This window comes from Paramisgurnus dabryanus, chromosome 16 (genome assembly GCF_030506205.2).
Source record: "Paramisgurnus dabryanus chromosome 16, PD_genome_1.1, whole genome shotgun sequence".
NCBI classification, from domain to species: Eukaryota; Metazoa; Chordata; class Actinopteri; order Cypriniformes; family Cobitidae; genus Paramisgurnus; species Paramisgurnus dabryanus.
The window spans coordinates 9696348-9722644 of NC_133352.1; the positions used below are offsets into that span (position 1 = coordinate 9696348).

Genomic DNA, 26297 nt, shown 5'->3' on the forward strand with positions numbered 1-26297 from the left:
CAAGTCGTACCTCTCAGATAGGTCATTTCGGGTATCCTGGAGAGGTGACGTCTCCGAACCCCAACGTCTAGATACCGGGGTCCCTCAAGGCTCTGTGCTTGGACCGCTGCTCTTTTCGATATACATGACATCCCTGGGCTCTGTCATTCGGAAACATGGCTTTTCCTACCACTGCTATGCAGACGACACTCAACTCCACTTGTCGTTCCACCCTGATGATCCTACGGTTTCTGCCCGCATCTCGGCATGCCTGAGGGACATCTCACTCTGGATGAAGGATCACCATCTCCAGCTTAACCTTGCGAAGACAGAACTGCTTGTCATATCATCCGAACCAAAGATTCAGCACAACTTTTCCATTCAGCTAGGTTCCTCGACCATCACGCCTTCCAAGACGGCCAAAAACCTGGGAGTGGTCATTGATGATCGGCTTAGCTTCACGGAGCATGTTGCCAGCACCGCTCGCTCTTGTAGATTCATCCTCTACAATATTAGGAAAATTAGACCTTTCCTAGATGAGCATGCTACGCAGGTCCTGGTCCAAGCTCTTGTCCTGTCCAGGCTGGACTACTGCAATGCGCTACTGGCAGGACTTCCAGCCTGCACGACCAAACCCTTACAGATGATTCAGAACGCAGCGGCAAGAGTGGTCTTCAATGAGCCAAAGAGGGCGCACGTCACTCCTCTCTTTGTCAAGTTACACTGGCTTCCTATAGCAGCCCGCATCAAATTTAAGGCTCTGCTCCTGGCCTTTAAAACCACCACTGGGTCAGCACCCCCTTACCTTCGCTTGCTTATAGAGCCTTATGTACCCTCTCGATCACTGCGCTCTGCCACCGAGCGACGACTTGTGGTACCATCTCAAAAAGGGAAGAAAACACTAACGCGTACCTTCTCAGGAACTGTCCCACAACTGTGGAATGATCTGCCGGTCGTGACACGATCAGCTGACACTGTAGCTGTCTTTAAGACTCGGCTAAAAACCCATCTCTTCCACCATTACCTAACTTCCTAATTACAGATTTACTATCTTTATTTAATTACCCTTCTCTTTATCTCTTTCTCTATCTACCTTCCTCTTTATCTAAAAAAAAAAAAAAAAAAAAAAACTACTAACATACCCTTGGCTATGTATATTGTGTTGGACTTGATGAGACTATTTCCAGTGCACTTATGTATTGCTGTCTTATGTTGCCATAATTGCTTCTATTGTTTACCTCACTTGTAAGTCGCTTTGGACAAAAGCGTCTGCTAAATGACTAAATGTAAATGTAAATGTAAGGGGGTGCTGACCCAGTGGTGGTTTTAAAGGCCAGGAGCAGAGCTTTAAATTTGATGCGAGCTGCTACAGAAAGCTAGCCTGTCAGACTTCGTACTTCCGCTAAATTTCATTACGCTACTGTAATCATTCTGAGATACCTCCCATTCAAACCGTTTTCCTCCGGCATCGAGACGGCTGTCAAATCATCGAACAGAGGGCGGGCTGAGAGCCGTGACGTAGACGCTAAGCGCCAAATGTATGGTTGTAGTTTGTAGTGGACATGGAGGCACAGAAAGCTATTTGCTCTGTTGTGGAGAACAGGCACTTGCCAACTTAAGCCCGAACAAGAAGAGTGTTTGTTAAACATTTTGAATGGAGATTATGTTGTTGCCCTACTACCGACAGATTTTGGGAAAAGTTTAATTTATCAACTATTACCGATCATCAGCGAGAAACTGTGTGCAGCACTGCTTGACGTGCACAACAATCGAGAAATCATGGTAGGGAATTTCATTGTTCACAGTTAATGGTGGAGGACGCGTGGGCAAACATTCTTTGGTGACATTCCTGATTAATCAGAAAATAAGGTAGGAAGATTTAATTTACATGTGGTTATGGCTGTCTGGTGGAAGAGTTTGAGAGGAGAGAGGGGCTTTCCTCCACTTAGACGTGAGTGGAAAGACACCGTAAGGATAGTGTTCAACTAGCTCTGGCCGGATTTACTTTACATAATCTGCAAAAGTCGTTCATAGCCATGTTAACTCCGGTATTTCGCTCAATGGGTTTGTTTTCACATCATACGTGTGTTTACTGCAGAGCTTCGATGCGGCTGAGCCGGCGCATAACGCACATCATATCCAAACGTTATGTGATTGGCTTACGTTAAGACCAATGATTTTAAACTTTAGACAAGCCCCTCCCACGAGAAGGAAAACGATTGTCAATTATGCCCAGCCAGACTCTGTCTATGAAGCGAAGCAAAATAGCAGAGGATCGTATTACCAGGCTAATAGAAAGCCAGTGTAACTTGAGATTTAGTGTGTTGTTGTAGCCTCTTATGGAATGGTTGAAATTCCACAAGGAGGCGTATTTGTTCCTCAGATGTTGCATAATAATAATAATAATAATAATAATAATAATAGTAAAGATTATGAGGCGAACAAATCATTTTGGATTAAAAAAGATTGGATATTCCATTTCATTCGACTTTTGGGGATTTATGAACAATCTGTTTTGGTCAATTTCACCGAAGTGGATAAAGAGAAGATTTTGAAGGTAAGTAAATATTCTAAATCGGCGCCACCCGGTTTAGGTAACTAACAACTAGATTACAGTTTTATGACTACTATGAATCATATTATGCTTTGTGTGTGCGCTAAATGGAATCCTGAGAGTCTAAGCTTTCAAACGATGTGCATTAATAGGCTGGCGAACTCTGATTCCTCTGCGTACAACTAGGTGGGAGCTCGCGTACCACAACACTTGAGAACCACTGAATTAAAATATTGCGCATTAAGAAGCTTTAAAATTAGGGATGTCCCGCACAGGTTTTTTTGCTCTCGAGTCCGAGTCATTTGATTTTGAGTATCTGCCGATACCGAGTCCCGATCCGATACTTCTATAATACATTAAAAAAAGAATAAAGAAGAGCGAAAAAACTGATCCAGGATGCTCCTTATGTCATGCCGCACACATTGCTGTTTCTGTGTGGAGTCAAAAGGGTCTAACTCTGTGCCAGCGCATAACTATAGATGTGTTAAAAAAAATAATGAGAATATAGTATATATGTTCAGGGGTTAAATTGGGGTTTGTTTTGTGGGGATGCTCTGTTAGAAGGGAAGGTTCGAGGGGTAACATGTTTTATCCTGATGACAGCAAAGCCACTGGTGTGTTTCAAAGACATTTTGGACCTCTGATAGGATTTTATAACTTTCAACTTTAAAGCTGTGGCACAGGTTGACCCAAACTTTAAAACCTGAACTTTAAATTATGCAAATCTATGAGTCTATCACCCTATATGCATTTGTTGCACATGTCATTATGCACAATTGATCAAACTTTAAAGGAAGTTATAAGACTCAACCTCCTTGACTAATTCTAGGCATAAGATAGGCATAGGCTACCCAAAAAGACTCAATTAACAAGAAAAACAACATACTGATTCAGCAATGTCTTATAAATTAGCCACGGAGCTGCGTACTGATGTAGATTAACTGAGCACATAGTGACAAAAACGATTGACGCGTCGTTTAAATGAGCGGTAAAAACCCGGTTTTGTCGTGGATGTACCGCATGCACAAGTGTTTAAAGCCTATGAATGAGAACACGTAATTATTCGCGTCAGTTCACACGCACCAGCGCAGCGCGTACATTGGCGCGGAGCAGAGCGAGACCTTCAGTTTGTTAGCCCCGGACGGCCCTGGCCCAATTTAAACCCTGCATATGTATCCGAGTCCTGATCGGAAGGTAACGTCCGATTCCGATCGTGTCTGAAACCACGTGATCGGGGCCTATTTCCCATTAAGTGATCGGATCGGGACATCCCTATTTAAAATGCATTGCTTTACGGCAGTGATATCAAAATCCTCATTGGCTCTTGCATACTCTGAAAGACGTCAATCAATGTCGCAAATCCCTGACTGCGACTGCAGCATGTCGTCATTTAACTACTTTTGATACTGCTTTGTAATTCTAGTTAACAAAGAATTGTCTGTCTGTTATAGTACATGATTTTAATAAACTGTTTTGGGTAGGATTGCATTTGCGGTTTAAAATATCTTTTAAATGCTATATTGTTACTATTGTTACTAATATTTTCTTACCTATTTCTGTCCATTAAGTTGCATAATATAAAAAGAATAGATTACGTTGTAACGAGGTATGTAAGTGGAGAGGAAGAGGGTGGAAACTGGAAAACATTTAACATTTTAATATACAAAATAAACACAACAACAAAACTAAAGTAAACTCCAGCAGCCTTTCACGGACGACTGCCGGTCTTCCTTCTTTTATACATCCGGACTCCTCCGTGGGATACGAGACCAATCAGCACATACGTATTTAAATATTTTTGGTAAATATTCGTGGTAACATTATCGATAAAATGGTTAAAAAGAAATTATACAGCAATATTTATGATTTGAAAATGTGTTTTTGTAGCTGTAAAAAATGTAATAATGCTACGAGTAAATGTTGCAAATATGTCTACATTTTACGCTTCAGCATCTATTTAAACATACAAAAAAAGTATGTTTTGCGTTTTTGAAAGTTACGTATTGAGCATGTGAATGCAAGTGTGTGTGGAGAGAGACCTTCAAAATATAAAACCCTGAAAAAAATACTATCCTATATAATAAACAACAATAAAAACACACAGTAAAACACTCACTCAGCTTTTCTGGATGCTTTGACCACTGGCAGGAGTCTCAGTAGACATTTTTCTGATGGATCATATTTACTCAATTTAAACTCATCCAGCTCCTGTTCTGAGTTCAGTAACACAAACACCAGAGCCGACCACTGAGCAGGAGACAGTTTGACTCCAGAGAGACGACTCGCACCGGTTCTGTTCACGAATGTTTGGACTTCCTGCACTAGAGATTGATCATTCAGTTCATTCAGACAGTGAAACAGATTGATGGATTTCTCTGAAGATTGATTCTCTCTGATCTTCTTTTTAATGTAAGCAACTGTTTCCTGACTGATGTGAGAGCTGCTTACTGTCTTTCTCATGAGGTCTTGTAAGAGAATTTGATTAGACTTCAGTGTGAGACCCAGAAGAAATCGAAGGAAAAGATCCCAGTGTCCGTTCTCACTCTGTAAGGCCTTGTCCACTTCTTGCTTCAGTAATTCAGTCATAGTTGACCTGAACTTATTCCTGAGTCCTGTCTTTTGATCAGAAAATGAAATCATCTTAAATAAAGCAGCTAGAAACTCCTGAATGCTCTGATGTATAAAGCTGAACACTTTCCCCAGATGAAGTCCAGGCTCCTCTCTGAAGATCTGAGTACAAACTCCTGAATACACGGACACTTCTTTCACATCAATGCCACAATCTCTCAGATCCTTCTCATAGAAGATCAGATTCCCTTTCTCCAGCTGCTCATAAGCCAACTTTCCTAATGATAAAATGCTCTTTCTAGCCTGACCAGGATTTATTTTATATTTCCCATCATACTTTTGACTCTTTAGTTTGGTCTGAAAGATCAGGAAGTGTGTGAACATTTGTGTAAGAGTCTTGGGGATCTCTTCAGTCTCTGCTTCACTCAACATTCTCTCTAGAACAGTGGCTGTAATCCAACAGAAGACTGGGATGTGACACATGATGTACAAACTTCTTGATGATCGGATGTGTGTGATGATTTTATCAGACAGACTCTGATCATTTATCCTCTTCCTGAAATATTCTTCTTTCTGAGGGTCATTGAATCCTCGTACCTCTGTGATTTGGTCGACACATTCAGGAGGAATCTGATTGGCTGCTGCTGGTCGAGAGGTTATCCAGATCAGAGCAGAAGGAAGCAGATTTCCTTTGATGAGGTTTGTCAGCAGCACATCAACTGAAGCCGATTCTGTTACAGCAGACAAACTCGGATTGTTGTGGAAATTTAGATGTAGTCGACATTCATCCAGACCATCAAATATAAACATGACTTTATAGACATCATAATCTGTTGATGTCAGTTCATTTGTTCCTGTGTAAAAGTGATTGACAAGATCCATAAGACTCAGATTCTTCTTGATCAAATTCAGTTCTCTGAAAGGAAGTGGAAATATGAAGTGAACGTCCTGATTTTCTTTTCCTTCAGTCCAGTCCAGAATGAACTTCTGTACAGAGACGGTTTTTCCAATTCCAGCGACTCCTTTAGTCAGCACACTTCTGATGTGTTTGTTTTGTCCAGGTAAAGCTTTGAAGATGTTATTACATTTGATTTGTCTCTCCTGTGTCTCTGATCTTCTGGATGATGTCTCAATCTGTCTCACCTCATGTTCATTATTGATCTCTCCACTCCCTCCCTCTGTGATGTAAAGCTCTGTGTAGATCTCATTTAAATCTGTTGAGTCACCGTGTCTGAAGATCCCTTCATTAACTCTCAGATATTTCTCCTTTAGTCTGGATTTGTGTTTTTGTTGATACACAGGCATCAGTTCTGATAAACAAAGAAAATAATTTCTGTTACAGTACTGTATACTGTATATTAATAATGATGGAATAAACAGAGAAATAACAGAGAGACAACATTAGTTTACTCATAGCTGTATTTGACTTAAAGCAATAATTCACTTAAATATTAAAACACTGTCAGCATTTACTCAACACATCAGTTTGTGAAATACAAATTATAAAAAAAATCATAAAAGTAGTCTACAAAACTTGTGTGCTATATTTTAAGTCTGCTTAATTCTATTCTGAGGCAACAAGTGTGAGAATGACTAAATTGTTATTTTTTGGTGATCTGTACCTTTTATACATTTCACCATTTATGCATCAGATGTACATGTATGTGATAAGCAATATTTTACAGATATATTTTTATGTTTGGTTGTAAGATTACCCCACCATGAAGGCACCTGACTAAAACACAAATGATCTTTCATTAAAATAATTTAAGTTTTGTCTGAACTTAAATAACTGTAATGATGTGATGATCGAGAGCTCTTACTGGTCTGTAATGTGTTTGCAAGGTTTTTCTGGTTCATCTTCCTCAGGATGTGCAGTGTGATCTTCAGAAACGCCTCTCTGACTCTATGACTTTTATCATCATCATCCTCTCTCTCAGTGCATTCTGGGTAATCTGGACTCAACAGTCTCTTAAAACTGTTCAACTCATTCTTCATTACAGAGATTATTTTCTGCTCAACTTCCTAAATCACAGTAAATATAAGAAAACGCAATTTTAAAAACAAGCAATAAAATGCAACTACTCATATAAACATGCACAGTTAAACACACAGACAACAGAATAAATAACTGCATGATATCTTCAGGACTCGTTGCAACATTAATACATTTAAATGTTTGGTTTCAGTGAAATTTTGTTAACTATTTTTACAATAAATAGTTGTTTTTATTGCATAAAATTGATGTTTCAAAATTTGTATCCTGAATCAAAATCGCTTGAGAAGCAATGTATGAGGCAAGTAGGAAAGTAAATTTAAGGGTTATACAACACACATAATATACAACTGTAACTAGAAATGGTTTTAAATATAATATGAAGGGATTGAGAACCAGAGGGATGTTATGTTGGGCACACATACACAAACACATGCAACCCGCACACACAAACAGACTTACCTTAAAAATAGAGTCCAGGTTCTCCTTTATAATCTGTGATTCAGTTTGATCTCTTTTTTTACTATAGTTCAACAAAACATCACATTTTCTTGTAAATGTATATTCATGTACTGTATGTCATGAATAACAGTAAATAGAACGAGATGAAGTGTAGTTTACAGTATGAGAAATATACAACACCTCAGATCAGCAGAAAAGTCTCCCAAACTGAAATTTATTGGAAGAGGCATTGACCAGTCACTCTTCATGGACACACAGCTGGGTTCAGCCGATTCTTTCTGACACAAACTAAAACACAACAACAAACATTAAAACACTGATTTAAAGTTTAAAGCGTTCAATCATTAATGAGAATCTGCTCCTATGTGACTTCTGCAATTTTAACTAAATAACTCCAAACAACTCCACTGAGCACAACTGTGTTGTCCCTAATTTAATTTTTTTTTATAAAAAATAAACTTGAATCCCTTAAGCTAAAATGTTTGCTTTAAACTCCTGACTTTTGAAAAAGAATAATCTTGTAGGTCTTACTGTCATACATAACTGTAATTCACTCATGAATTTTCAAAAGATCAGGTTGGATATTTTTTGTATTTTACAACTGTATGTGGCTAATTCATATACATTTGTATGAAGTGCATTGTACCAAAATGCATCATTTTTATGAAAAAACAGCAATGATACCCCACACCTAACCTTGCACCTAAACCCAACACCACAGGGACAAAAAAACGATTTGATCAAATTCATATAAATTAACTACTTTATAAAACAGGTCGCAACTTTAACACAATAGTGTTGTAATATCTCACCTGAGCTCAGCAGAAGAGTTTTCCTCATGTTGTGGATTCATTGTTTGTCTTCTCATCAGAGACACATTGCTGTGTTCAGGTAAAACTGATTGACTAAAATAAAAAATACCATAATATTAAATTATTGTTTCTTAACAATAAATGCTTATAGTATTATAACACACAAAGTTTTTCTCACCTCTTGTTTGTTTTTGTGTCTGTGTGTTCTTCAGAGAGATTCATTGTGAAGTTCACGCTATCATTTAAAAGCAGATGCAGATACTGAAGCACACAGTGAGTTTTGTATCATCTCAGAAATCTCTCTCTGTCTCAACAGTTAATACACAGTAATGACCTGCACAAATAAACAGAAAACTTCACCACATCTTTAAATCCACAGAATCAAATCATTTAAATGAAAGTGAAAGTAAAATCAGTCTGCGTTTTATCTCCTGATGAACTCCTTCAGACCTGAAACTCATTACTGCTGTCTTAAATTTGGTCTTGTATACTTGTAATTGTGAATGTGTTGTCTTCTCTGTATGTCTTGTTTAGTTTTATTAAAAAGAGAATCAGAATAGAGAGAGTTTGAGGGAGGTAAGATAAACTAGTCAGGTCAGTTTTAGATGTCAAATGATAAAGTCTAAAGAAAACAAAGTCAAGTCAAAATATTTTGAAATGCATTTCCTAGCACTTGTTGCAGTGTAGGAGGGGTAGCGAGTTTTGCACAGAATAATAATTTACATCTCATTGATCATGTGACCAAATACACTGAAGTTTTAAACCTCTGATACCAAAGATTATAATTATAATGTGTCATAAAACTGACAGTCACAGTTTCTACTCCGTACAATCTGAATAAACAGGTTAACACATTACTTGAAAATGAAATCTATGAATCAGTAAAGTAGAAATGAAGATACTCACTGTGTTTTCTCTCTGAATGTCGTTTACGTACAACACAAAATGGATCCTGATAAGATGGTTTCACTTTCATATCTCACATCTGAGGAGGAGGAGGAGCCAAAAGCTGAAAAAAAACTAAACAAATAACTTTATGCTAAATCCACCATCATGACTAGCAGGGTAAACAAACACCAGTAATATTTACCTTCATGTCAATAATACAGTAAATCAAAACTTTCTGAGAAACTCAAAGAGACAGATGTAGTTTATTATCTTATATTTTGTTTTTTCTTTATCTTGTAGGTAAATCACACAATTGGAACAACATCGCCATCTAGAGGTAAGTAAAGATACATTAACACATATTAACATTATACACCACACATTCCTTCCTTAAAAAATCAAGACTTCACTCTGCATAATTTATGTATTTTTTATTTATAACTAATAACAGGGGTAGGAACAGCAGATATTTTACAGGAGGAGAGCCATTATAATGCAAACCGGATCTTGAGGCTTGCATTACAAAAATGTTTTTATTTAATTTATTATTATTAATTTATTATATTAATATTTTTCATTTAATTAAATAAGATTCCAAAATGACATATACTGAAAAAACATTTCAGAAATGCAATGGCAATATAACACAAAGACACCCATAGCACTAAGAGTTTATTAAAGTCACTTAGGGCCCTATGAAAAGTTAGTTTTTCCCAAATTCTGTTTAATTTATTCTCAAATTCTGTGTTTTCCATTTTTATTTTTCAGGATTTAATGGTTAAATAAAATTTCAGTCATTAAAAAAACTATATCTTAGCAATTGAAAACAACAAATACAATTTAATATCAATTTATTGAATGTTTTATTTAAAATTACATACAGGCTGATGTATTTTGGATGTCACCAAAACAATGCTACTTAAAATAAATCAAATGTTTTTTTTTTATCAAACCGCTTGCTCCTCATTGCTTCCTATTTTTTAATAACCATAAAATAAGCCATCATGTTCAACATTAAAGGGACAGTAAGTAGGATATTCTCCCATCTAGTGGTGAAATTGTATTTTGCATTCAACTGAATAGTGCTCTCTAGGGCCTCTCTCTACTCAGCCACAACAAAGCAGTAGCTTCTCAAGGAACAAGTTAGTAGCGGTGTTGTTCAGCTTTATATATATGAACCAGTTTAAAAAGTCAACCATCTGTTCTATTCATACTAAATATGTGTTCATCAGCAGATGGGGAACATTGTGGGATAAAAATAAAGACTTTTAAGTCTCATGCTGCCTTCACGTGTTAGTGTTTTAAATGATGTTCAGCATTTTACAATAAAATACACTTCTACAAACAGTCACGAGTTTACTTTTTGAACGAATCATACAAGCAGATTTAAATGATGTAATTAAAGAACACGTTTAATGCTCAATCTTAAGAGAAACTGATAAAACAACATGTTTATGCTTATATTATGTATGATTAAAGTGAATACATTGGCATTTTTCTGTCAGAGTCTCTGTCTTGTGACTCGTATTCATTTTAAACTTCAGAGAAACAAATAAAACAACATATTTAATTCTTGTATTGATGAAAGTGAATACAATCGTGTTACTCTCACTCGCTCTCTCTTTTGCACTAAGGTAATCCTCGGGCCCTATTTTAACGATCTAAGCGCATTGTCTAAAGCGCACAGCGCAACGTCTATGGGCGTGTCCGAATCCACTTTTGCATATTTAACGACAGGGAAAATGGTTTGTGCGCCGAGTGGATGGTCGAAAAGGGTTGGTCCTATTTTTTTAATGATTAATGGGAGTATTTGGGCATAACGTGCAATAAACCAATGAGAGTCTCATCTCTCATCTGCTTTAAAAGCCAGTTGTGCTGGCGTTATGTCTAATCCCTATTTAGATGACGGACTTTGTAAACTGAAAAACTAAGCGGAAGAAGATCCCCAGTTTAAGATTAATGTTAAATAATTGTGTTGTTTTACACTTGTATTGAAATTGTTATTTTTTATTAAAACCTTTAAAACACGTTTTCTTTTAGTTATGGGAGTAAAAGAGCAGGCTTTTAATTGCTTTAAATGTATGGCTATCCAATATCATCAAAAATAATTTACAAGTATGTAAGAAAAGGTTTGTTCTCTAAAAATACTTTATTTGTAACAAACAGGAGATAAATAATTTACAAACGGCTCTCCGCACGTTTCAGCACTTGGAAAGCGTTTTTTTTTAGCAAAGAGGTTTTTTTTAACATTACTTAAAAATGTTTCTCATCTCACCATATCCACAGGTACAGATCATATACAATAAATCTGTGAGGTAGCATTTAAAAAAAAACAAAGGTTTTAGTTGGTTAATGGCGTAGTCTATTTTAGTTGCCTCAAAATAGCAACGCGCCAACAATGCGCCTGAACACACCTTGTTTTCAGACCAGAACGCCCATGGGCGCAAAAGGGGGCACAAATGCATTTGCTATTTAAACATAGTTGTGGTATAAACTCTGCTATTCTCTTTAAAATAATTTTTAAAGAGCAAGTTGTAAGTTAAACCACCCATTTACTCAAAGTACAGAAAAATACTGTAGGAAATAGATTAAAAAATATATATTTTCTAAATCCACTAATTAGGCTTCTAGAGTCATTTTTGTAAGAAAATTTTAGACCCGCCTCTAAAAACCGCCAAACTGGAAGTGACATCATCAGAGGCACACGATGTAGCGCAATGACAGTTTTTTGGATGCTGAGGAAGTAGTAAATGTTTATTCTTACTCATATGATGGACCACAGCCTTACAATTATGAGCCAGTTATGCAGCCAAGAGAGCAGGGACAAGCCAGGATTAGACAGGTCGGTCAAAGGAGACAAATTGAGTTGTGGTGTGAGGAGAACAAGTGGAGAACTGGGCAGGTTTCATGGTTTGAGATCAGTGTTTATAGATACATACACGTCAGGTAACGAGATGTAATATGTGCTCAGATCATAAAATTGGACAGATTATCATCATTAATCATGCAATAGCAAAGAAAGTACTGGTCATCTAGTGTTGCTACCTACCAGTAACATAAACTAGTAAGTGTTGAGCAGGTGTAATGTCATTCATTAATATCCCTCCCCACTTACGTTACGTGATGCAGCGGTTTCTCATCACAGCAGGAGAGGGACGGGAGCATTTACCCGAAACCCGTTCTTGTTTAATAGGTGCTTGTGTGGGAAATGTGTGCCTATGGTCACAGCTGAGGAAAGTCAGTGCTGCAGGGAGTTGGATGCATACTGGGCATTGGTGGAAAACGTCACCCCCAGACTTCAAGTACAGTGCCTGACTGTGCATCCGGGCTTTGAGGCGTGTTGTCTAAATCCATATGTGCTACAGATAGCCTACATGCACTTTAGACAGGGACATGGACCTCTCCAGGCCAGCAGAAATGAGTAGGTTTAGGGCAGAGATAATGTTTTACTATTACCAATTTATGTAGTACCTAGTAAGGGATAGTAAATTTAACTAATTTGATGTGTGTAAGGGATAGTAAATTTAACTAATTGGTATATTAAAACAATCTGAATGAATTTGTTTTTAATTACAAGTTGTGTATATCACACTTTTGATGCCACTGTTATAAGACAATAATTAAATATTTTGTCCCCATCTCCAGACAGTACCGCTACACAGCATACAGGCAGGTTGTCCGCTGGGCCTATGGTGTTCTGGGCAGACACTTTAGAAAGCCATTACCTGCATGTGTTGTGTCCGCTATTAGAAGCCAGTTTCTGGAGGAAGGTGGTCTTTATAAAGGCTTTGAATGGCCCCATTTTGGTGATGAATAAAACAAAGAAATTACTATTTGTCTTATTTTACCATAGTTTACATCAAATATAAACCAAGCAGATCTGGATGTGTGGTAAATTAAATTCAGTTTTTATTTATGTAGCACCTAGAGAGAAATATACCATCTCACCCGTTTAAAAGCATTTCATAATTGTTCAGTAACTTCAGTAATTTGGGAGATTATCACAGCAATGCGCTAAGGCAGTGGTTCTCAAACTTTCTCGGCACCCCTTCGTGCCCCCCCAAAGAAAGTGTATGACACAAAACATTGCAAAACTTAAAATTTGAAGTAAACAAAAAATTACATTACACACACACTGTAGTGGTATTGGTTAGTAGCCTTATTTTTCTGAGGTTTAATTACACAGAATTTATGATGTTTTTATTTTATAAGAAGTCATTAACCTGGGGCCCCCTGGTACCATCTCAGTGCCCCCAGTTTGAGAACCACTTTATATAAGCCAACAGCCTCATCCTTGTCGATCCTCTGGTAGGAGCTGGAGAGGGGTGCAGGTGCATTTAAAAACAGAACAGTGCTGGATTCTCGTACACTCTGTGGTGACCTTGAATATTCCACTCTAAGAGACTCCATGAGGGATGATGCATATGCTGGGGGAAGGAGGCACAAGCTTAGATCATGGTCTGATTTACTTAATTATATTTAGGAACTAACTGAAACTGCTTACTGTATTATGGCTTTTCCTTAACAGGACGGACTACCCAGCCACATTTGCGGAACCTAGGGTAGCGAACAGCATAACGCGCCTCACCATCACTGGTTTGAGCATCTGTCTGTTGGCGTTGTGGTGAAAGTGCAGGGCCGCAAGGAGAAGTCTGTAAAAAAAGTATAATTTCTACCCATTACAAGTTGTACATATGTGAATAAACCCAGAGGTAAAAACAACACACAGAAAATGTGGAAAACACTTATATATAGTGAGAGAATATTAAAATATAAAACATTCCTACTACCTGTTCATGGGGTACAACAAGATAATGCAGTTTTGAAAAAAATTGGATTTCCAAGGTTTTAATTTCTTTGTTCAAGCTCTTTGAAGTGGTGGTGATTCAAATTTATATTATTTTTTGAGAGCTTTATGCAATGCTGTTGTTCAAACATAAATAAGCTTGTAATCATTTGCTGCAAATTTAATGAAAGATGGGCTGGCGTGCATTAGTTTCAGAGGGTGCTCATTCTTTCATCATAACATACTAACCTGCTGTACATTCCAAGGAAGGAGAACCCAGTGTGTTTTGGTGTAAAGTGCAGCATGAGAGGGTGAAATGCCTCTAGTGAAAAGGTCTGATGCTGTGGGGACAACTGACGAACATCCTTTACCAGCGCTATTCTAGAAGCTATACTCTCCAGTTTAACTGCTACAGTTGATCCTACAGAAACACACATTTTGTTTTTACAATGAAATGATGTTAAAATGAGTATGTAGTGCACTTACACTGGATAATGTGAATGTTGAGTATGCAAGAAATAACCAGATGTATTTTAGACTTAGGTATCTGAAATGTCAAACAGCCGTTATTTGGAAAACAAGCACAATGATGTTTCTCTATAAATTTGCAGCCACATAATGAACCTAGGTTGTACCTGGTTCCAGCCACGCCTTGTTTCTTGCTTCCCCCTCTAGAGGTAGATGTGCACAGCAGAAACGTAGGAGTGTCATGTACGTGGATGTCCTGAACATGGTTGACCATACTTTTCCCCTTAGCCTCCATCACATCTGCATCTCCATTAGGAGTGGAAGCTGCAGTCCAGTAGAGATGGTTAATTACAGCTGGCCTCCACAGCTTCAGATCTTCACAATCCCTGTCCTTAGCAGCAGCATCCAAAGCTTTCCCCACACCTGTTTCAGAACAGACACATACAACATTTCAAATTGTTAAAAAAGTAAAATGTAATTATAGGCAACCTAAAATAAAATACCTACACACTTACTTTTGCCAATATGCCATATGTCAAAGAAATGGTTAGTTCCCTTTGAACACAACTCCTCCCGCACCTATTTGGCAACCTAAAACATGGGACACAACACATAGATAAGAAAAAAATTTAAGCTGTAAATATAGTCAGCAGAATAATATTTTGTGTGTACATGTGCGTGTCTTTACCTGCCGATTTCTGTCTGTGATGAGGGCTGACACTTGCATATTTTGCTCAGTCAGAAACCTTATGCGGCACTTTAGACCCTCTAACTCACACCAGCTGCTACTTGGGACTTCTGAGCTCTGTATAAAAACATTTCATCATGTCACTATGTTACATCAGATGGGTGATACTGATATGTGTTTCATAACATGAACTTACCTGTACAAGCTGAACATCTAAAACCTTGTTTATTCGATCTTCGATCAAAGAATATGTGCCGTACTTTGCACAATGGCCAGGAGAATCTGACCTACAAATGGCAAGAACAGTTTAAGTAAGTATTTAAGCACAAAAATAATACATTGAACAATATTAACTATATAAGTGTGCAACCTGCAGTCACCAGACAGGATCAGTCCCCCACTCATCTCCTTCAGATCTCTTATTATTCCTGCCTGTTCATTCTGCCACGCCTTAATGACAGTAGGAATTGTATACAATCGCTGATGGCGGAAGAAGGTGTTGACAGTGATGCACTGAAGCCCAAAGAGTTTCAACATCCTGATGGTTTGGGTAGCCATGCAACCTGAAAAGTGTATTGCCCCGCTCATTAAGAGGTTGCATGCTGGCATATTGCGATGCAGCATTGGCTGGTTCTGCCAGAAACGCTGGTACCCACATGCTGCACAGACCTAAGATATGTATTTAAAGGGCAAAAAATTACTATACCATAAAAACATAAATGTATGTAAAGAAAATAAAAATACAAGTTTGGGAAGTTTTTTTTACAAAATAATAAACAGCCCTTACCTGCTTTACTTTTAAAAAAGTTCCCTCCTGCTTCTCAACATTTCCTTCGTTTTTCCAGAACAGGCTGGGCAAATTGTAAAGAGAGACATCAGCTGGCTTCGGCACACAATGAACTTGTCAGCAGCACTGAATAAAAGAAGGACATTATTTTTGACTTGACATAATTTGGTTAATACAGATAATCTAAAGGTAAAATAATAAATTCTTACATATGATCAGGGGGAGTTTCCTGCAGTGTTTCCTCCTCAGATGAATCACTTGTCTTTTCACCTTCTGGTGTCCACAACACCTCATCAGGTTCGTCCATGAAAAGAGAGGATGAATCATCATCGCTGTGCACAGGACTGGTAGATGGAGCGGATGTTTTTGTCTGAGTCCCCACACTAACCATCTTGGGCTGTGCCTGAACAGCTATAACAAAAACAGGTCCAGCTTTACAGAAAAACAGGTCTACCTTAAAGAATTTTGTAACAGCATATCACTGCTTAGGTACCGCTGTCAAATCCAACAACAACTCTGTCTCACAATCTAAATGTGTTAATTTAGTTGTTTAAAAATGAAAATGAGAAATAGTGCATCATACAGAAATATTTTACTATGTATTTGCCCTCTTGCATTTTGTAAACAGATGGTGGCATGCACAACTACTTTTAGATATGACTCCTGATAATCTACCTGATGAACGATGTAAAGGTCTCAGGTTACACTGTGAGCCAAAGTCATGTACTGATGATGACACAGGGACCAGTGGAGAGAAAGCCTCCTCCTCTGGGTCAGCAAGCACTGCAGCACTGCAGCACAACAACTTATAAACAAAACCACATGAAAATACATTATGAATTAGTTGTAGAACGTAACTAAACTGTAACTACACGTTATAATATTGTCAAACTGAAAGTACAAGAATGATTTCAATAATTAGATGAAACGTGATGTGGATAAGTTGTTAAGCACGACCGCGACGGTGAACGTGATTTCAGAAATTATGATGTGATCCTGGATCAACATCATTGTTGGTAACGTTAATGGGTCTTGGTTGGTAATTTGAGGGTTTAAAATAGGGTTTGATTTAAGGGTAAGATTTGGTATGTCTGATTAAAACGTAGATCCAGGATCACATTTTTACTCACAGTGACCACGCAGCTACACATCACGTTTTATCTAATTATTATAATAATAATGTTTAAAAACAAGACTTACTGTGCACAGTGTGCGTTTTCGTTCAGCTGCACCTCTGACAGACCCATTACCATCCTTTTTCCCGCCGGCGCCATCACCGCGTGCTGACGACGACGGACTGGGCGGACTTGATGGACGTGCTGCGTGCACCGAAGGAACCGCACCAACTCTGAGTCTCACAAAGTTTTTGCTTCGGTAGCCCATGTTGAATTCCATCATATCGCTGTCATTATAATCCTCCGGCCTAAAGTGAACGCTGCCCACTACCGCGTTTTTCAATACAGATGCAGAAGTGAAATCACGTCTCCTCATCTGCACAAAACACACCCAGGCACGGAAGACAGCGCCGTCCTTGGTCTTTTTGCGGAAGACGCAATGTCCTGACAGACTGGAATTTGTGCAACCTCCACAAACACAATGATTTACCATGACGATGATAAACCAAAAACCAAAACTATCGAGAACACACCAAATTGCGACTGCTTTCACTGAATACCAACCTACTCTGCACTGAGCCAGGGTACAGCCTGTCAGACACTGCGCCTCTGATTACGTAATATGACGCGTTGTTGAAAAAAAAACGGGTCACATTTTTTACAAAATTTATGCGCTCAGAGTCTTGTTAAAATTTTTTACTTTCGCATTTAATTTTTATATGGTACTTTCATACAAGGTTATATATTTATCTCACAAAAAATTTAACCTGCAATATGCACTTTAAAAACTATATTTTTAAAGTTAAAGTTATAGCAGAAATAAGATTAATGTTTGACGTTTTTAAAACTCTGTCTTTAATTTCAATAATGGTGATCTCTGTACTAAATCAAGGTGCCTGCAGCAAGGCATACTCACAACAAAAATCCCAGAGTGTGGAAGACATGATTGCTGTCACCATAAAACATGTTCCAGATTATGACAAAAAAAGTTAAAGGAATAGTCTACTCATTTTCAATATTAAAATATGTTATTACCTTAACTAAGAAGAGTTGATACATCCCTCTATCATCTGTGTGCGTGCACGTAAGCGCTGGGGCACCCTGCGACACTTCGATAGCATTTAGCTTAGCCCCATTCATTCAATGGTACCACTCAGAGATAAAGTTAGAAGTGGCCAAACACATCAACGTTTTTCCTATTTAAGACGAGTAGTTATACGAGTTTGGTGGTACAAAATAAAACGTAGCGCTTTTCTTAGCGGATTTAAAAGAGGAACTACATTGTATGGCGGAACAGCAATTTTGGGAGTACTTCAACTCGCATGAAAAATCCGCTCCCCTTCTCCCTCTCATAATGGGAGAGGGAGGGTGTTACTGCGCCGAGTCGAAGTACTCCCAAAAGTGCTGTTCTGTTCTGCAAGCATGTGAAAAAATAGGTAATTGAAATTTGGCTCCCTTGTGATGTCAGAAGGGATAATACCCAGTGTTCGAATTGAAGGGGGTCTGGGGGGGTCCCGGACCTCCTATAAGCCTTAAGGGACCCCCCATAAAGCACAAAAATATAAATTAGGGGGGTCCCCTGGTTTTTATTAAAATTAAAATACTACATAAATTTAAAATCCTCATTTTGCGTGTCACAAAGCGATACTGTCCATTATTTGTCCTAATTTCGCAATAAAATAATTCAAATGACTTCTGTCCAAAATAAAGAAACTCGCAAGTGCGCCTCATGCTGTTTTCTGGAGGAATTGACAGACGAGTTAATGTCTCTATCTGCGTGTGGAGTATTTTTTACCTCAGTTGCGGTAAGAATCTTTAGTAATCTTTAGGTTTAAGGTTTTTTTTAAAAATCTTCTCAAACAATTATTTCATAACAGTGGCAAAGCTATCCACTCAGACTGACGGCTGGTCAACCCAGTCACACAAAATATTTTATTAGGAAAGCAGAAGAAATCACGCTTAAATGATAATAAATGATAGTCTCTTTAATACTTAGCCTATCGCTCAACTATGCATCTTTCAGAAATAAATAATTATTTGTAGAAAGTATCTTTTGCATGTGTTTTTTTAAACCTTGGAAAAATGTAACATGCAGGGCCGAAGTGGGACTCATTTTCAGCCCTGGAGTTTCATGTCTTAGACCGGCCCACTTTAGTTCACCACTGACTATATTAAAATAATATAATTAAATCCTCAGTGCACTATTCTTTGCAGCCTTGCAATTAATATATTTTCCAAAAATATCGTTTCCAATTCAATGCAAATAGTCTAAAACAGTTACGATTTTGCCATAATCATGCAGCCCTACCATAAGGTATTTTAATATTATTCAATTAAACTTATTCAAAAACTGCTGAAAAGGATCAAATGTTTTCCCCTATATTTTTTCCCCTAGCGTTTTGCATGAAATAGATGAAGAATAACTATTAATAGATTAATCATTGTTACATATAACTTACCGGTAGATATAAAAAATACGACATGTACCTTTTATCAAGTTATCAACTCCTGAAAAGGATCAAATGTTTTCCCCTATATTTTTCCCCTAGCGTTTGCATGAAATAGATGAAGAATAACTATTAATAGATTAATCATTGTTACATAACTTACTGGTAGATTTTTACCTTTTTTTTTACATTTACATTTACCTTTTATCAAGGTATCAAGTTGCGCTCAAGTTTATTTTAAATCTAAACATGCAGCAAGTGCACTCAAATAGACGCGTCTAAAACAAATCTCGTGTTCACAGGCGACCGCTTTGAAAAGCAGAAGGCGGCGGCGCGTCATGCGTTGTACATGCGTTTTAAATGAATATGGACCCTAATTATGATTATGAACGCAAGAATTACTTCGTGGTCGGAAGTTGGGGCACAATCAACTTGGTCATAAAGCAGTGGGGACGTATACCACCCGCAAATTACGCGAATGGGGCTGCTGTGAGTGCTGGGGACAGCAACCTTCAACCAGGTGGCATGATAACTATCTTTAAAATTATGTATCTTTAAAAAGATTAATTATATGTAATTTATACAGTGAAGAAGACAGTGTTATTATTCATTTGATTCTATTTATGTACCTAAATACTACTGTTAGATCTTGCTTTATTTGTAACTTTGTTCTTTTCTATTTTTATATGCTCATCATTTCCAGTTTTGCTGATCCGAAAATTATTCAATCTATGACTCAAAAAACGCAATGTAATCATCCATTTAATCACTACTATATAGTAAAATTATGTAATTTAAGAATGAGTCCACCCTATTTCACCCCTATTCTGTTTAAAAGTTCTGCCCTTGCCAGTGTTTCACACTAATTTGAGGGGTAAACTTTTTTTAGAGTTTGAGTTAAGGGTAATTTGGGGTTTCTTTGATTAAAACCAGGATCAGATGATTGTTGATCAAGGACGATCACATCTTACGTTGTGAAATCACAGCGACCCTATAATCAGGGGGGTGGAGCTTGGCCGGGGGGTGGGGCTTAGCTAGGGGACCCCCCATAAGCTTTGACATAATTCGAACACTGATAATACCACCCCTTAATCTGCACTATCCAACCATAGCACCCCATTTCATGCAGAGATCAACTAATTTGCATTTAAAGGGAGACACCAAAAACATTTTCGCTCACACCTACAAAGTGGCAATTTTGAGCTAGAACTTCACATACGTACTCTGGGACACCAAAGATTTATTTGACTTGTCCCCTTTAACTGTCAGCTAAAAAAACACACATTTATTAATTTGATAAATACAACATTTATTAATGTTCTTAAATGCAGATTTAAGCAGATTTAAAGCAGATAAGTTCAGATTTAAGCAGAAAAAAGCAGATTTAAGCAAAAGTTAACATTTGTACTCGTACTTGAACACACTTTGAGATTGAGTCACCCCAGCAATCAGTCCGTCATCCGAGTTGAGTGCACTAAAAGCCCAAAAAATACTTTGCTGCCGTCACAGGCTTTATATTGCACACGAGACAGAGCCGGTGACCAGCAGCGGAGGGTGAACAACAATAGATGTTGAGATTAAGAAATGATGTTTACTCAGCGCACATCATGCATACACTGGCAGAGGCACAGCTGTACATTTGCTAAGGGGTATCTAAGCTTCTGGGGTGACCAGGCGCAGCTACGCTGAGTGTTGACTATGAGCATCCTTGCGTATGTGTTTAAATACAGTGATATTGAGACGCCATTTGTGTTATTATGGTTATAAATTTACATTTACTGGTAGGCTACCATGACAATACAGAGCTTTCCATCCTCACACGTTTGCCAGTGCACTCTCCCTCAAGATGTGTGCATCACGTGTAGACCCATCAAATACAACCTGCACATTAAACTAAGCATTAGATGATAATAGGCTGCAAATGTTTTGCAGGTTTTTGACACTGTGTTCGTAAAAACAACCACACCATCATGTACTTGAAAATGTCTGATTTATTTAGATAGAAATTGGCCAAATGCATAATCAAATAAACAAGAATTTCCTTGGATAACAGCAAATAGTCAATGTAACAACTGATGACTGCTGGCACACAAACCCATTATAGTGAAATAAAAATCCATTATATTGTCAGAGGAACAAATAAAAAAATGAACTTCAAAATATATATTTATTTTATTTGGTTGGTTGCAATCTTTCCCCTCTTTTATGACCTTTCTTGAGCTGACTGTGCAGTATGCTTTAGAGCGCTCTGTAAAAAAAAACTTCATTTCCCATAAATCTGTGCGTTTGCGAGTAGACGTCACAGTTACGTCACTGCAGGCTGCTCGTGCAATATGGTGGCAGGAAAACAGAAGAAATTAGTTACACAACAAGTGAAACGAGCAAAATAACTCACTAGAAAATGTCTTGTTGTGCTGTCGAGTGTCAGAATAGGAATGCCAAAAAAAGGTGACCTTCATTTTTATAGAATACCATTGTCGAAGACACTATTTGAAGATAAACGTAGGTGTTAATGGTTGAAATAAGCCCTTAAATGTACAGACTGGAGTGAAATCATTTGGAAATCTTTTAATAATTAGAATAGAAAGTAATTAGATAAGATGTCCGGTGTTCTGTCGAAGTCTGATCCCACCCACCCAGGACCCCTACCAGTTTGCATATTGAGCCAAACGATCTACAGAGGATGCAATCTCCTATCCCCTTCATCTAGCCCTTACCCACCTGGACAAAAAAGACACATATGTGAGAATGCTATTCATAGACTTCAGTTCAGCATTCAACACAATCATTCCACAACAACTCATTTGCAAACTTCACAAACTAGGACTAAGTATTTCACGTTGCAATTGGATACTGGACTTCCTCAGTCAGAGGTCTCAAGAAGTGAGTGTTGGCAACAACACCTACACCTCAAGCAGCATCAAACTGAGCACAGGGGCACCTCAAGGCTGCGTGCTCAGTCCGCTGCTCTTCACGCTGCTGACACACGACTGCACAACAACTCATAACACTAACCACATTATTAAGTTTGCGGACAAACACAACTCTGGTGGGTCTCATCACCAAGGGAGACGAGACTCACAACAGGAAGGAGGTGGACCTTCTGACCACATGGTGCAGAAATAACAACCTCCTGCTGAACGTCAGCAAATCTAAAGAAATTATTGTTGAATTCCAGAGAGGTAACATTGAACACCTGCAACTATCCATCGACGGTGCCGATGTGGAGAGAGTGAGCAGCACCAAATTCCTGGGAGTGCACATCAGAGAAGACCTCTCCTGGACCACCAACATTGCATCTCTGGTGAAGAAGGCTCAGCAGCGTCTCTACTTCCTGCGCAGACTCAGACGAGCAAGGGCTCCTCCATTCATCATGAGCACTTTATACAGAGGTACCATTGAAAGCATCCTTTCCAGCTGCACTGAATATAACAGGAAAGCTCTTCAGCGCATAGTCAATACAGCCGGAAAGATCATTGGTGCCCCACTTCCCACTCTGCAAGACATATACACCACCCGCCTCAGACGCAAAGCGACCACAATCGTGAGCGACACAAGCCACCCAGCTCACAATCTGTTCAGTCTCCTGCCATCTGGGAAGAGGTACAGGGGCCACCACTCCCGCACCACCAGACTCAGCAACAGCTTCTTCCACCATGCTGTTAGGATGCTGAACTCTTTCCCCTCAGTCACCAGGCCGTCAAGAAGATAACCCCCCATAACTGTTCTCATACTATCATGCCATTTGCACACTTATTGATGCTGCTATGATTGAACTATCTTGCACTAAAATGCCATTTGCACATTTCAGATGCTGTTTTTGATACTGTCTTAAACTACCATGCCATTTGCACACTTTTGATGTTTGCAAACTTCTGTCTATTTTTGTAACTACATGTCTTTGTCTTCACAGTTTGATGCTGCTATGATTGAACTGTCTTGCACTACAATGCCATTTGCACACTTTTGATGTTTGCAAACTTTAGTCTAGTTCTGTAATTACATGTCTTTGTCTTCACCGTGGGATGGAGAGAAACGTAATTTCGATTGCTTTGTATGCTTGAAACATGTGAAGAATGGACAATAAAGAATAATCTAATCTAATATATGTGTTTCTTATAGCGTTCTCATCACGTTACATTTATAATTTATTTAGAAAGATTAAAGATTTGAGTGGGTTATACTAAAAAAGCAATAATATCACCATTTATTAAATATTTTATATTTTTTCCATTTTCTATTATTTCTTTTTACCTTATACCTTATCTTTTTCCTCTTTGTTCTAAAATTTTTATATTTACATACTTAATAAATATAAAAATATAACACACACATGATGTAAAATGTTATTAATATATAAACAAGCCTATGCAAATTAATTTGTATGAAAACATAATAGTTTTATAATAGTTTAGAGCGTTGACACGTATGCTATAAATATAATAAAGAAATAATAGAAAACAAGAAAATGATGAAATATTTAATAAATGATATTACATAAAATACAAGATAGTATTAATTAGTTTTTATATGTACTTTAGCGATTCGTACTGTAAAAAAATTGATTTACCAATAAAGAACAATACATTCAGTGCAGCATAAATGAGTACACTCACTTTTTTCTCCATTTGTTAGTAAATATCAGACAACTTTGCTGTATATTTACACAACAGTTTTATTAAACATTTATGTTTCTTAACATAAGAGTGAAAGTCACTTACCATTTTAAGGGTACGAAAAATAACTAATTTAAATCAAATGAGGTGATGTAAAAATGAGTACACCCTACAAAAATTCAAAAAAAAAAAAAAAAATCTAATATTTTGTATCAGATCCTGGATGCTGGATGATGAATGCCGTTCTGCTTGTCTTTTCAGAACTCCCCATACCTCCCCATTCTTCTAAAATGACTTAGTGACGTTAGATGTGTGTTTTGGGTCACAATCATTTTTGAAGAAAAATATATTTCAAGAAAAATAAAAAATATTCACTTTTAAACCACAACTTCTTGTCTATCTCCGGTCCTGAAAAGCGCCAGCGCGACCTTACACAATATGTCATCACGTCAAGAGGTCACAGAGGACGAAACTACCCAGTTTTTACAAGTGTGGAGAAAGAGGACCGTTCCGACGTTGTAGTATGTGGATTGATACTAATAAATGTCTTAGTGTCAGTTTATTGTTAAAAATAGTCAGCAAATGTGCGTTTCATATGTAAAATGTGACAAGTTCTCGTATCTCTGTTTTGAACAAGGGATTATCTTTTATCCCATGTTTCGAAGCAAAAGACTTTGATATTAAAATTGACTTTAAATTCTTTAGAAACATCAGGATTACCAATCTCATATGCAAGAATGTACAACTTCTATCCAAGATGAGAAAAGTGGAACTCCTTTTAAAGTCAAAAGTTCTAATCCACCTGTTAATAGAAATCCATCAGTGGAAACTTACTGTCGATTGGTTGAACATGATGTTGAGATGTTATTTAGTGACATTAAAACATGTAGACATGATATGACAAGATATGACAACTTATCTAAGGAGGAACGAGAGGCTCTGCTTGATTTAAAATATTGATCATTATAAAATCAGCGGATAAAGGAGGGGCGATTGTGATTCAGAATGTCAGTGATTATATAAGTGAATGTAAAAGACAACTCTCTGATTCAGATTTTTATGATAAACTCCCAGAAGATCCGACGAGAATCTTTAAAGAGCAAATTCATGCTGTTCTCGTTTCAATGTTACAATATGATGAGATTAATAAGAGAGAATTTGAATTCCTTAATATAGAAAATCCCATTATCTCTTACTGAAAATCCATAAACGTTTAGAATCACCTCCAGGACGTCCAATTGTATCAGGTATTGGTTCATTAACTTCCTCTATCTCTACATTTATGGATTTCTTTTTAAGACCATTCTGTAACAAAATGCCCTCTTTTTTGAAGGATACTATGCATATGTTTTCTTTCATTGATTCTATTAATCCAATACCCGAATACATTTTACTGGTCTCATTTGATGTTTAATCCTTATATACATGTATTCCACATAAAGAGGGTGTTGATGCTATGGTCCATTTTCTATCTGGACGTACTGATTTAATTCCTTCAAATGAATATATTAGGACGCTATCGGAAATTGTACTTTCCTATAATTATTTTATATTTCAGAATTAATTTTATATTCAAAAGAGAGGTGTGGCAATGGGCAGTACATTTGCACCCTCTTTCGCGAATATTTATATAGCTCTCTTTGAGGAGAAATTTGTTTACTCCAATCATGTGTTTTCTACCAATATATTGATTTGGAAGAGATATTTGGATGATTGTTTCTGTCTCTTTAAAGGTGATGTTACACAACTTCATACCCTTCATTTAAATGTTTGCTCAAAGTTTTTGACATTTACTATGGAGTTTGATGCAATTTGTGGATAATCAAAGAAGGTAACTATCTTTATACAGGTCTTTCCAAAAAACCTACAGCTCGTAACACTTTCCTGAGAGCTGATACTTATCATTCTCTACCTTTAAAGAGCACCTATTATGGGATACACGTTTTTAAACATCCTTTTGTGTGTAAGTGTGCATTAGTACATGCTAACGATATTCAAAAAGTACATACCTCAAAGAAAACGATGACGCGAGTTATCGTCTCTAACGTTCGAGGACTACAAAAAACACTCGGATTGTAGGCAACAGTTTACTTCCTGGGATTAGTGACGTAGATAAGACCAACATTATCAT

At 37.5% G+C, this 26297-nt stretch overlaps 2 protein-coding genes across 10 annotated transcripts in view; both read right to left on the reverse strand.

Moving 5' to 3' along the window:
• LOC135749358 (NLR family CARD domain-containing protein 3-like) overlaps window positions 1-26297 on the reverse strand; it is a 220381-nt gene that overhangs the window by 113876 nt on the left and 80208 nt on the right. For 3 of the 9 annotated variants that reach the window (XM_073812158.1, XM_073812157.1, XM_073812156.1), the window contains 6 exons: window positions 8550-8705; window positions 8372-8464; window positions 7740-7847; window positions 7560-7620; window positions 6925-7126; window positions 4650-6411 (listed from right to left, as the gene is read on the reverse strand). The exons of 5 other annotated variants lie outside the window; for them this stretch is intronic. In XM_073812158.1, the coding sequence (XP_073668259.1) occupies window positions 4650-6411; window positions 6925-7126; window positions 7560-7620; window positions 7740-7847; window positions 8372-8464; window positions 8550-8593 (2270 nt within the window). In that variant the 5' untranslated portion in view covers window positions 8594-8705. Of the gene's footprint in view, window positions 1-4649; window positions 6412-6924; window positions 7127-7559; window positions 7621-7739; window positions 7848-8371; window positions 8465-8549; window positions 8706-9277; window positions 9310-26297 lie in introns of those variants that run through there. One more of the 9 variants, XM_065267956.2, reaches the window with a different exon arrangement.
• On the reverse strand, window positions 12947-16393 carry LOC141280890 (uncharacterized). Its single transcript, XM_073812159.1, has 10 exons — window positions 16198-16393; window positions 15989-16114; window positions 15572-15870; window positions 15398-15488; window positions 15202-15318; window positions 15029-15104; window positions 14681-14936; window positions 14295-14466; window positions 13764-13911; window positions 12947-13686 (listed from the first exon to the last, which is right to left on the reverse strand). The coding sequence occupies exons 3-6, from the start codon at window positions 15823-15825 to the stop codon at window positions 15093-15095; spliced, it is 474 nt and encodes a 157-aa protein (XP_073668260.1). The 5' UTR covers window positions 15826-15870; window positions 15989-16114; window positions 16198-16393; the 3' UTR covers window positions 12947-13686; window positions 13764-13911; window positions 14295-14466; window positions 14681-14936; window positions 15029-15092.

Bases quoted from the DNA above. Each gene is read 5' to 3' on its own strand.
- LOC141280890 (XM_073812159.1), bottom strand. From the start codon at position 15,825: ATGCTGCATCGCAATATGCCAGCATGCAACCTCTTAATGAGCGGGGCA. The intron at 15,489-15,571 runs GTTGCACACTTA...TGCCATTTGTAG, and splicing joins ATCCTGTCTGGTGACTGCAG to GTCAGATTCTCCTGGCCATT. The intron at 15,319-15,397 runs GTAAGTTCATGT...GTTTTTATACAG, and splicing joins TAGATGTTCAGCTTGTACAG to AGCTCAGAAGTCCCAAGTAG.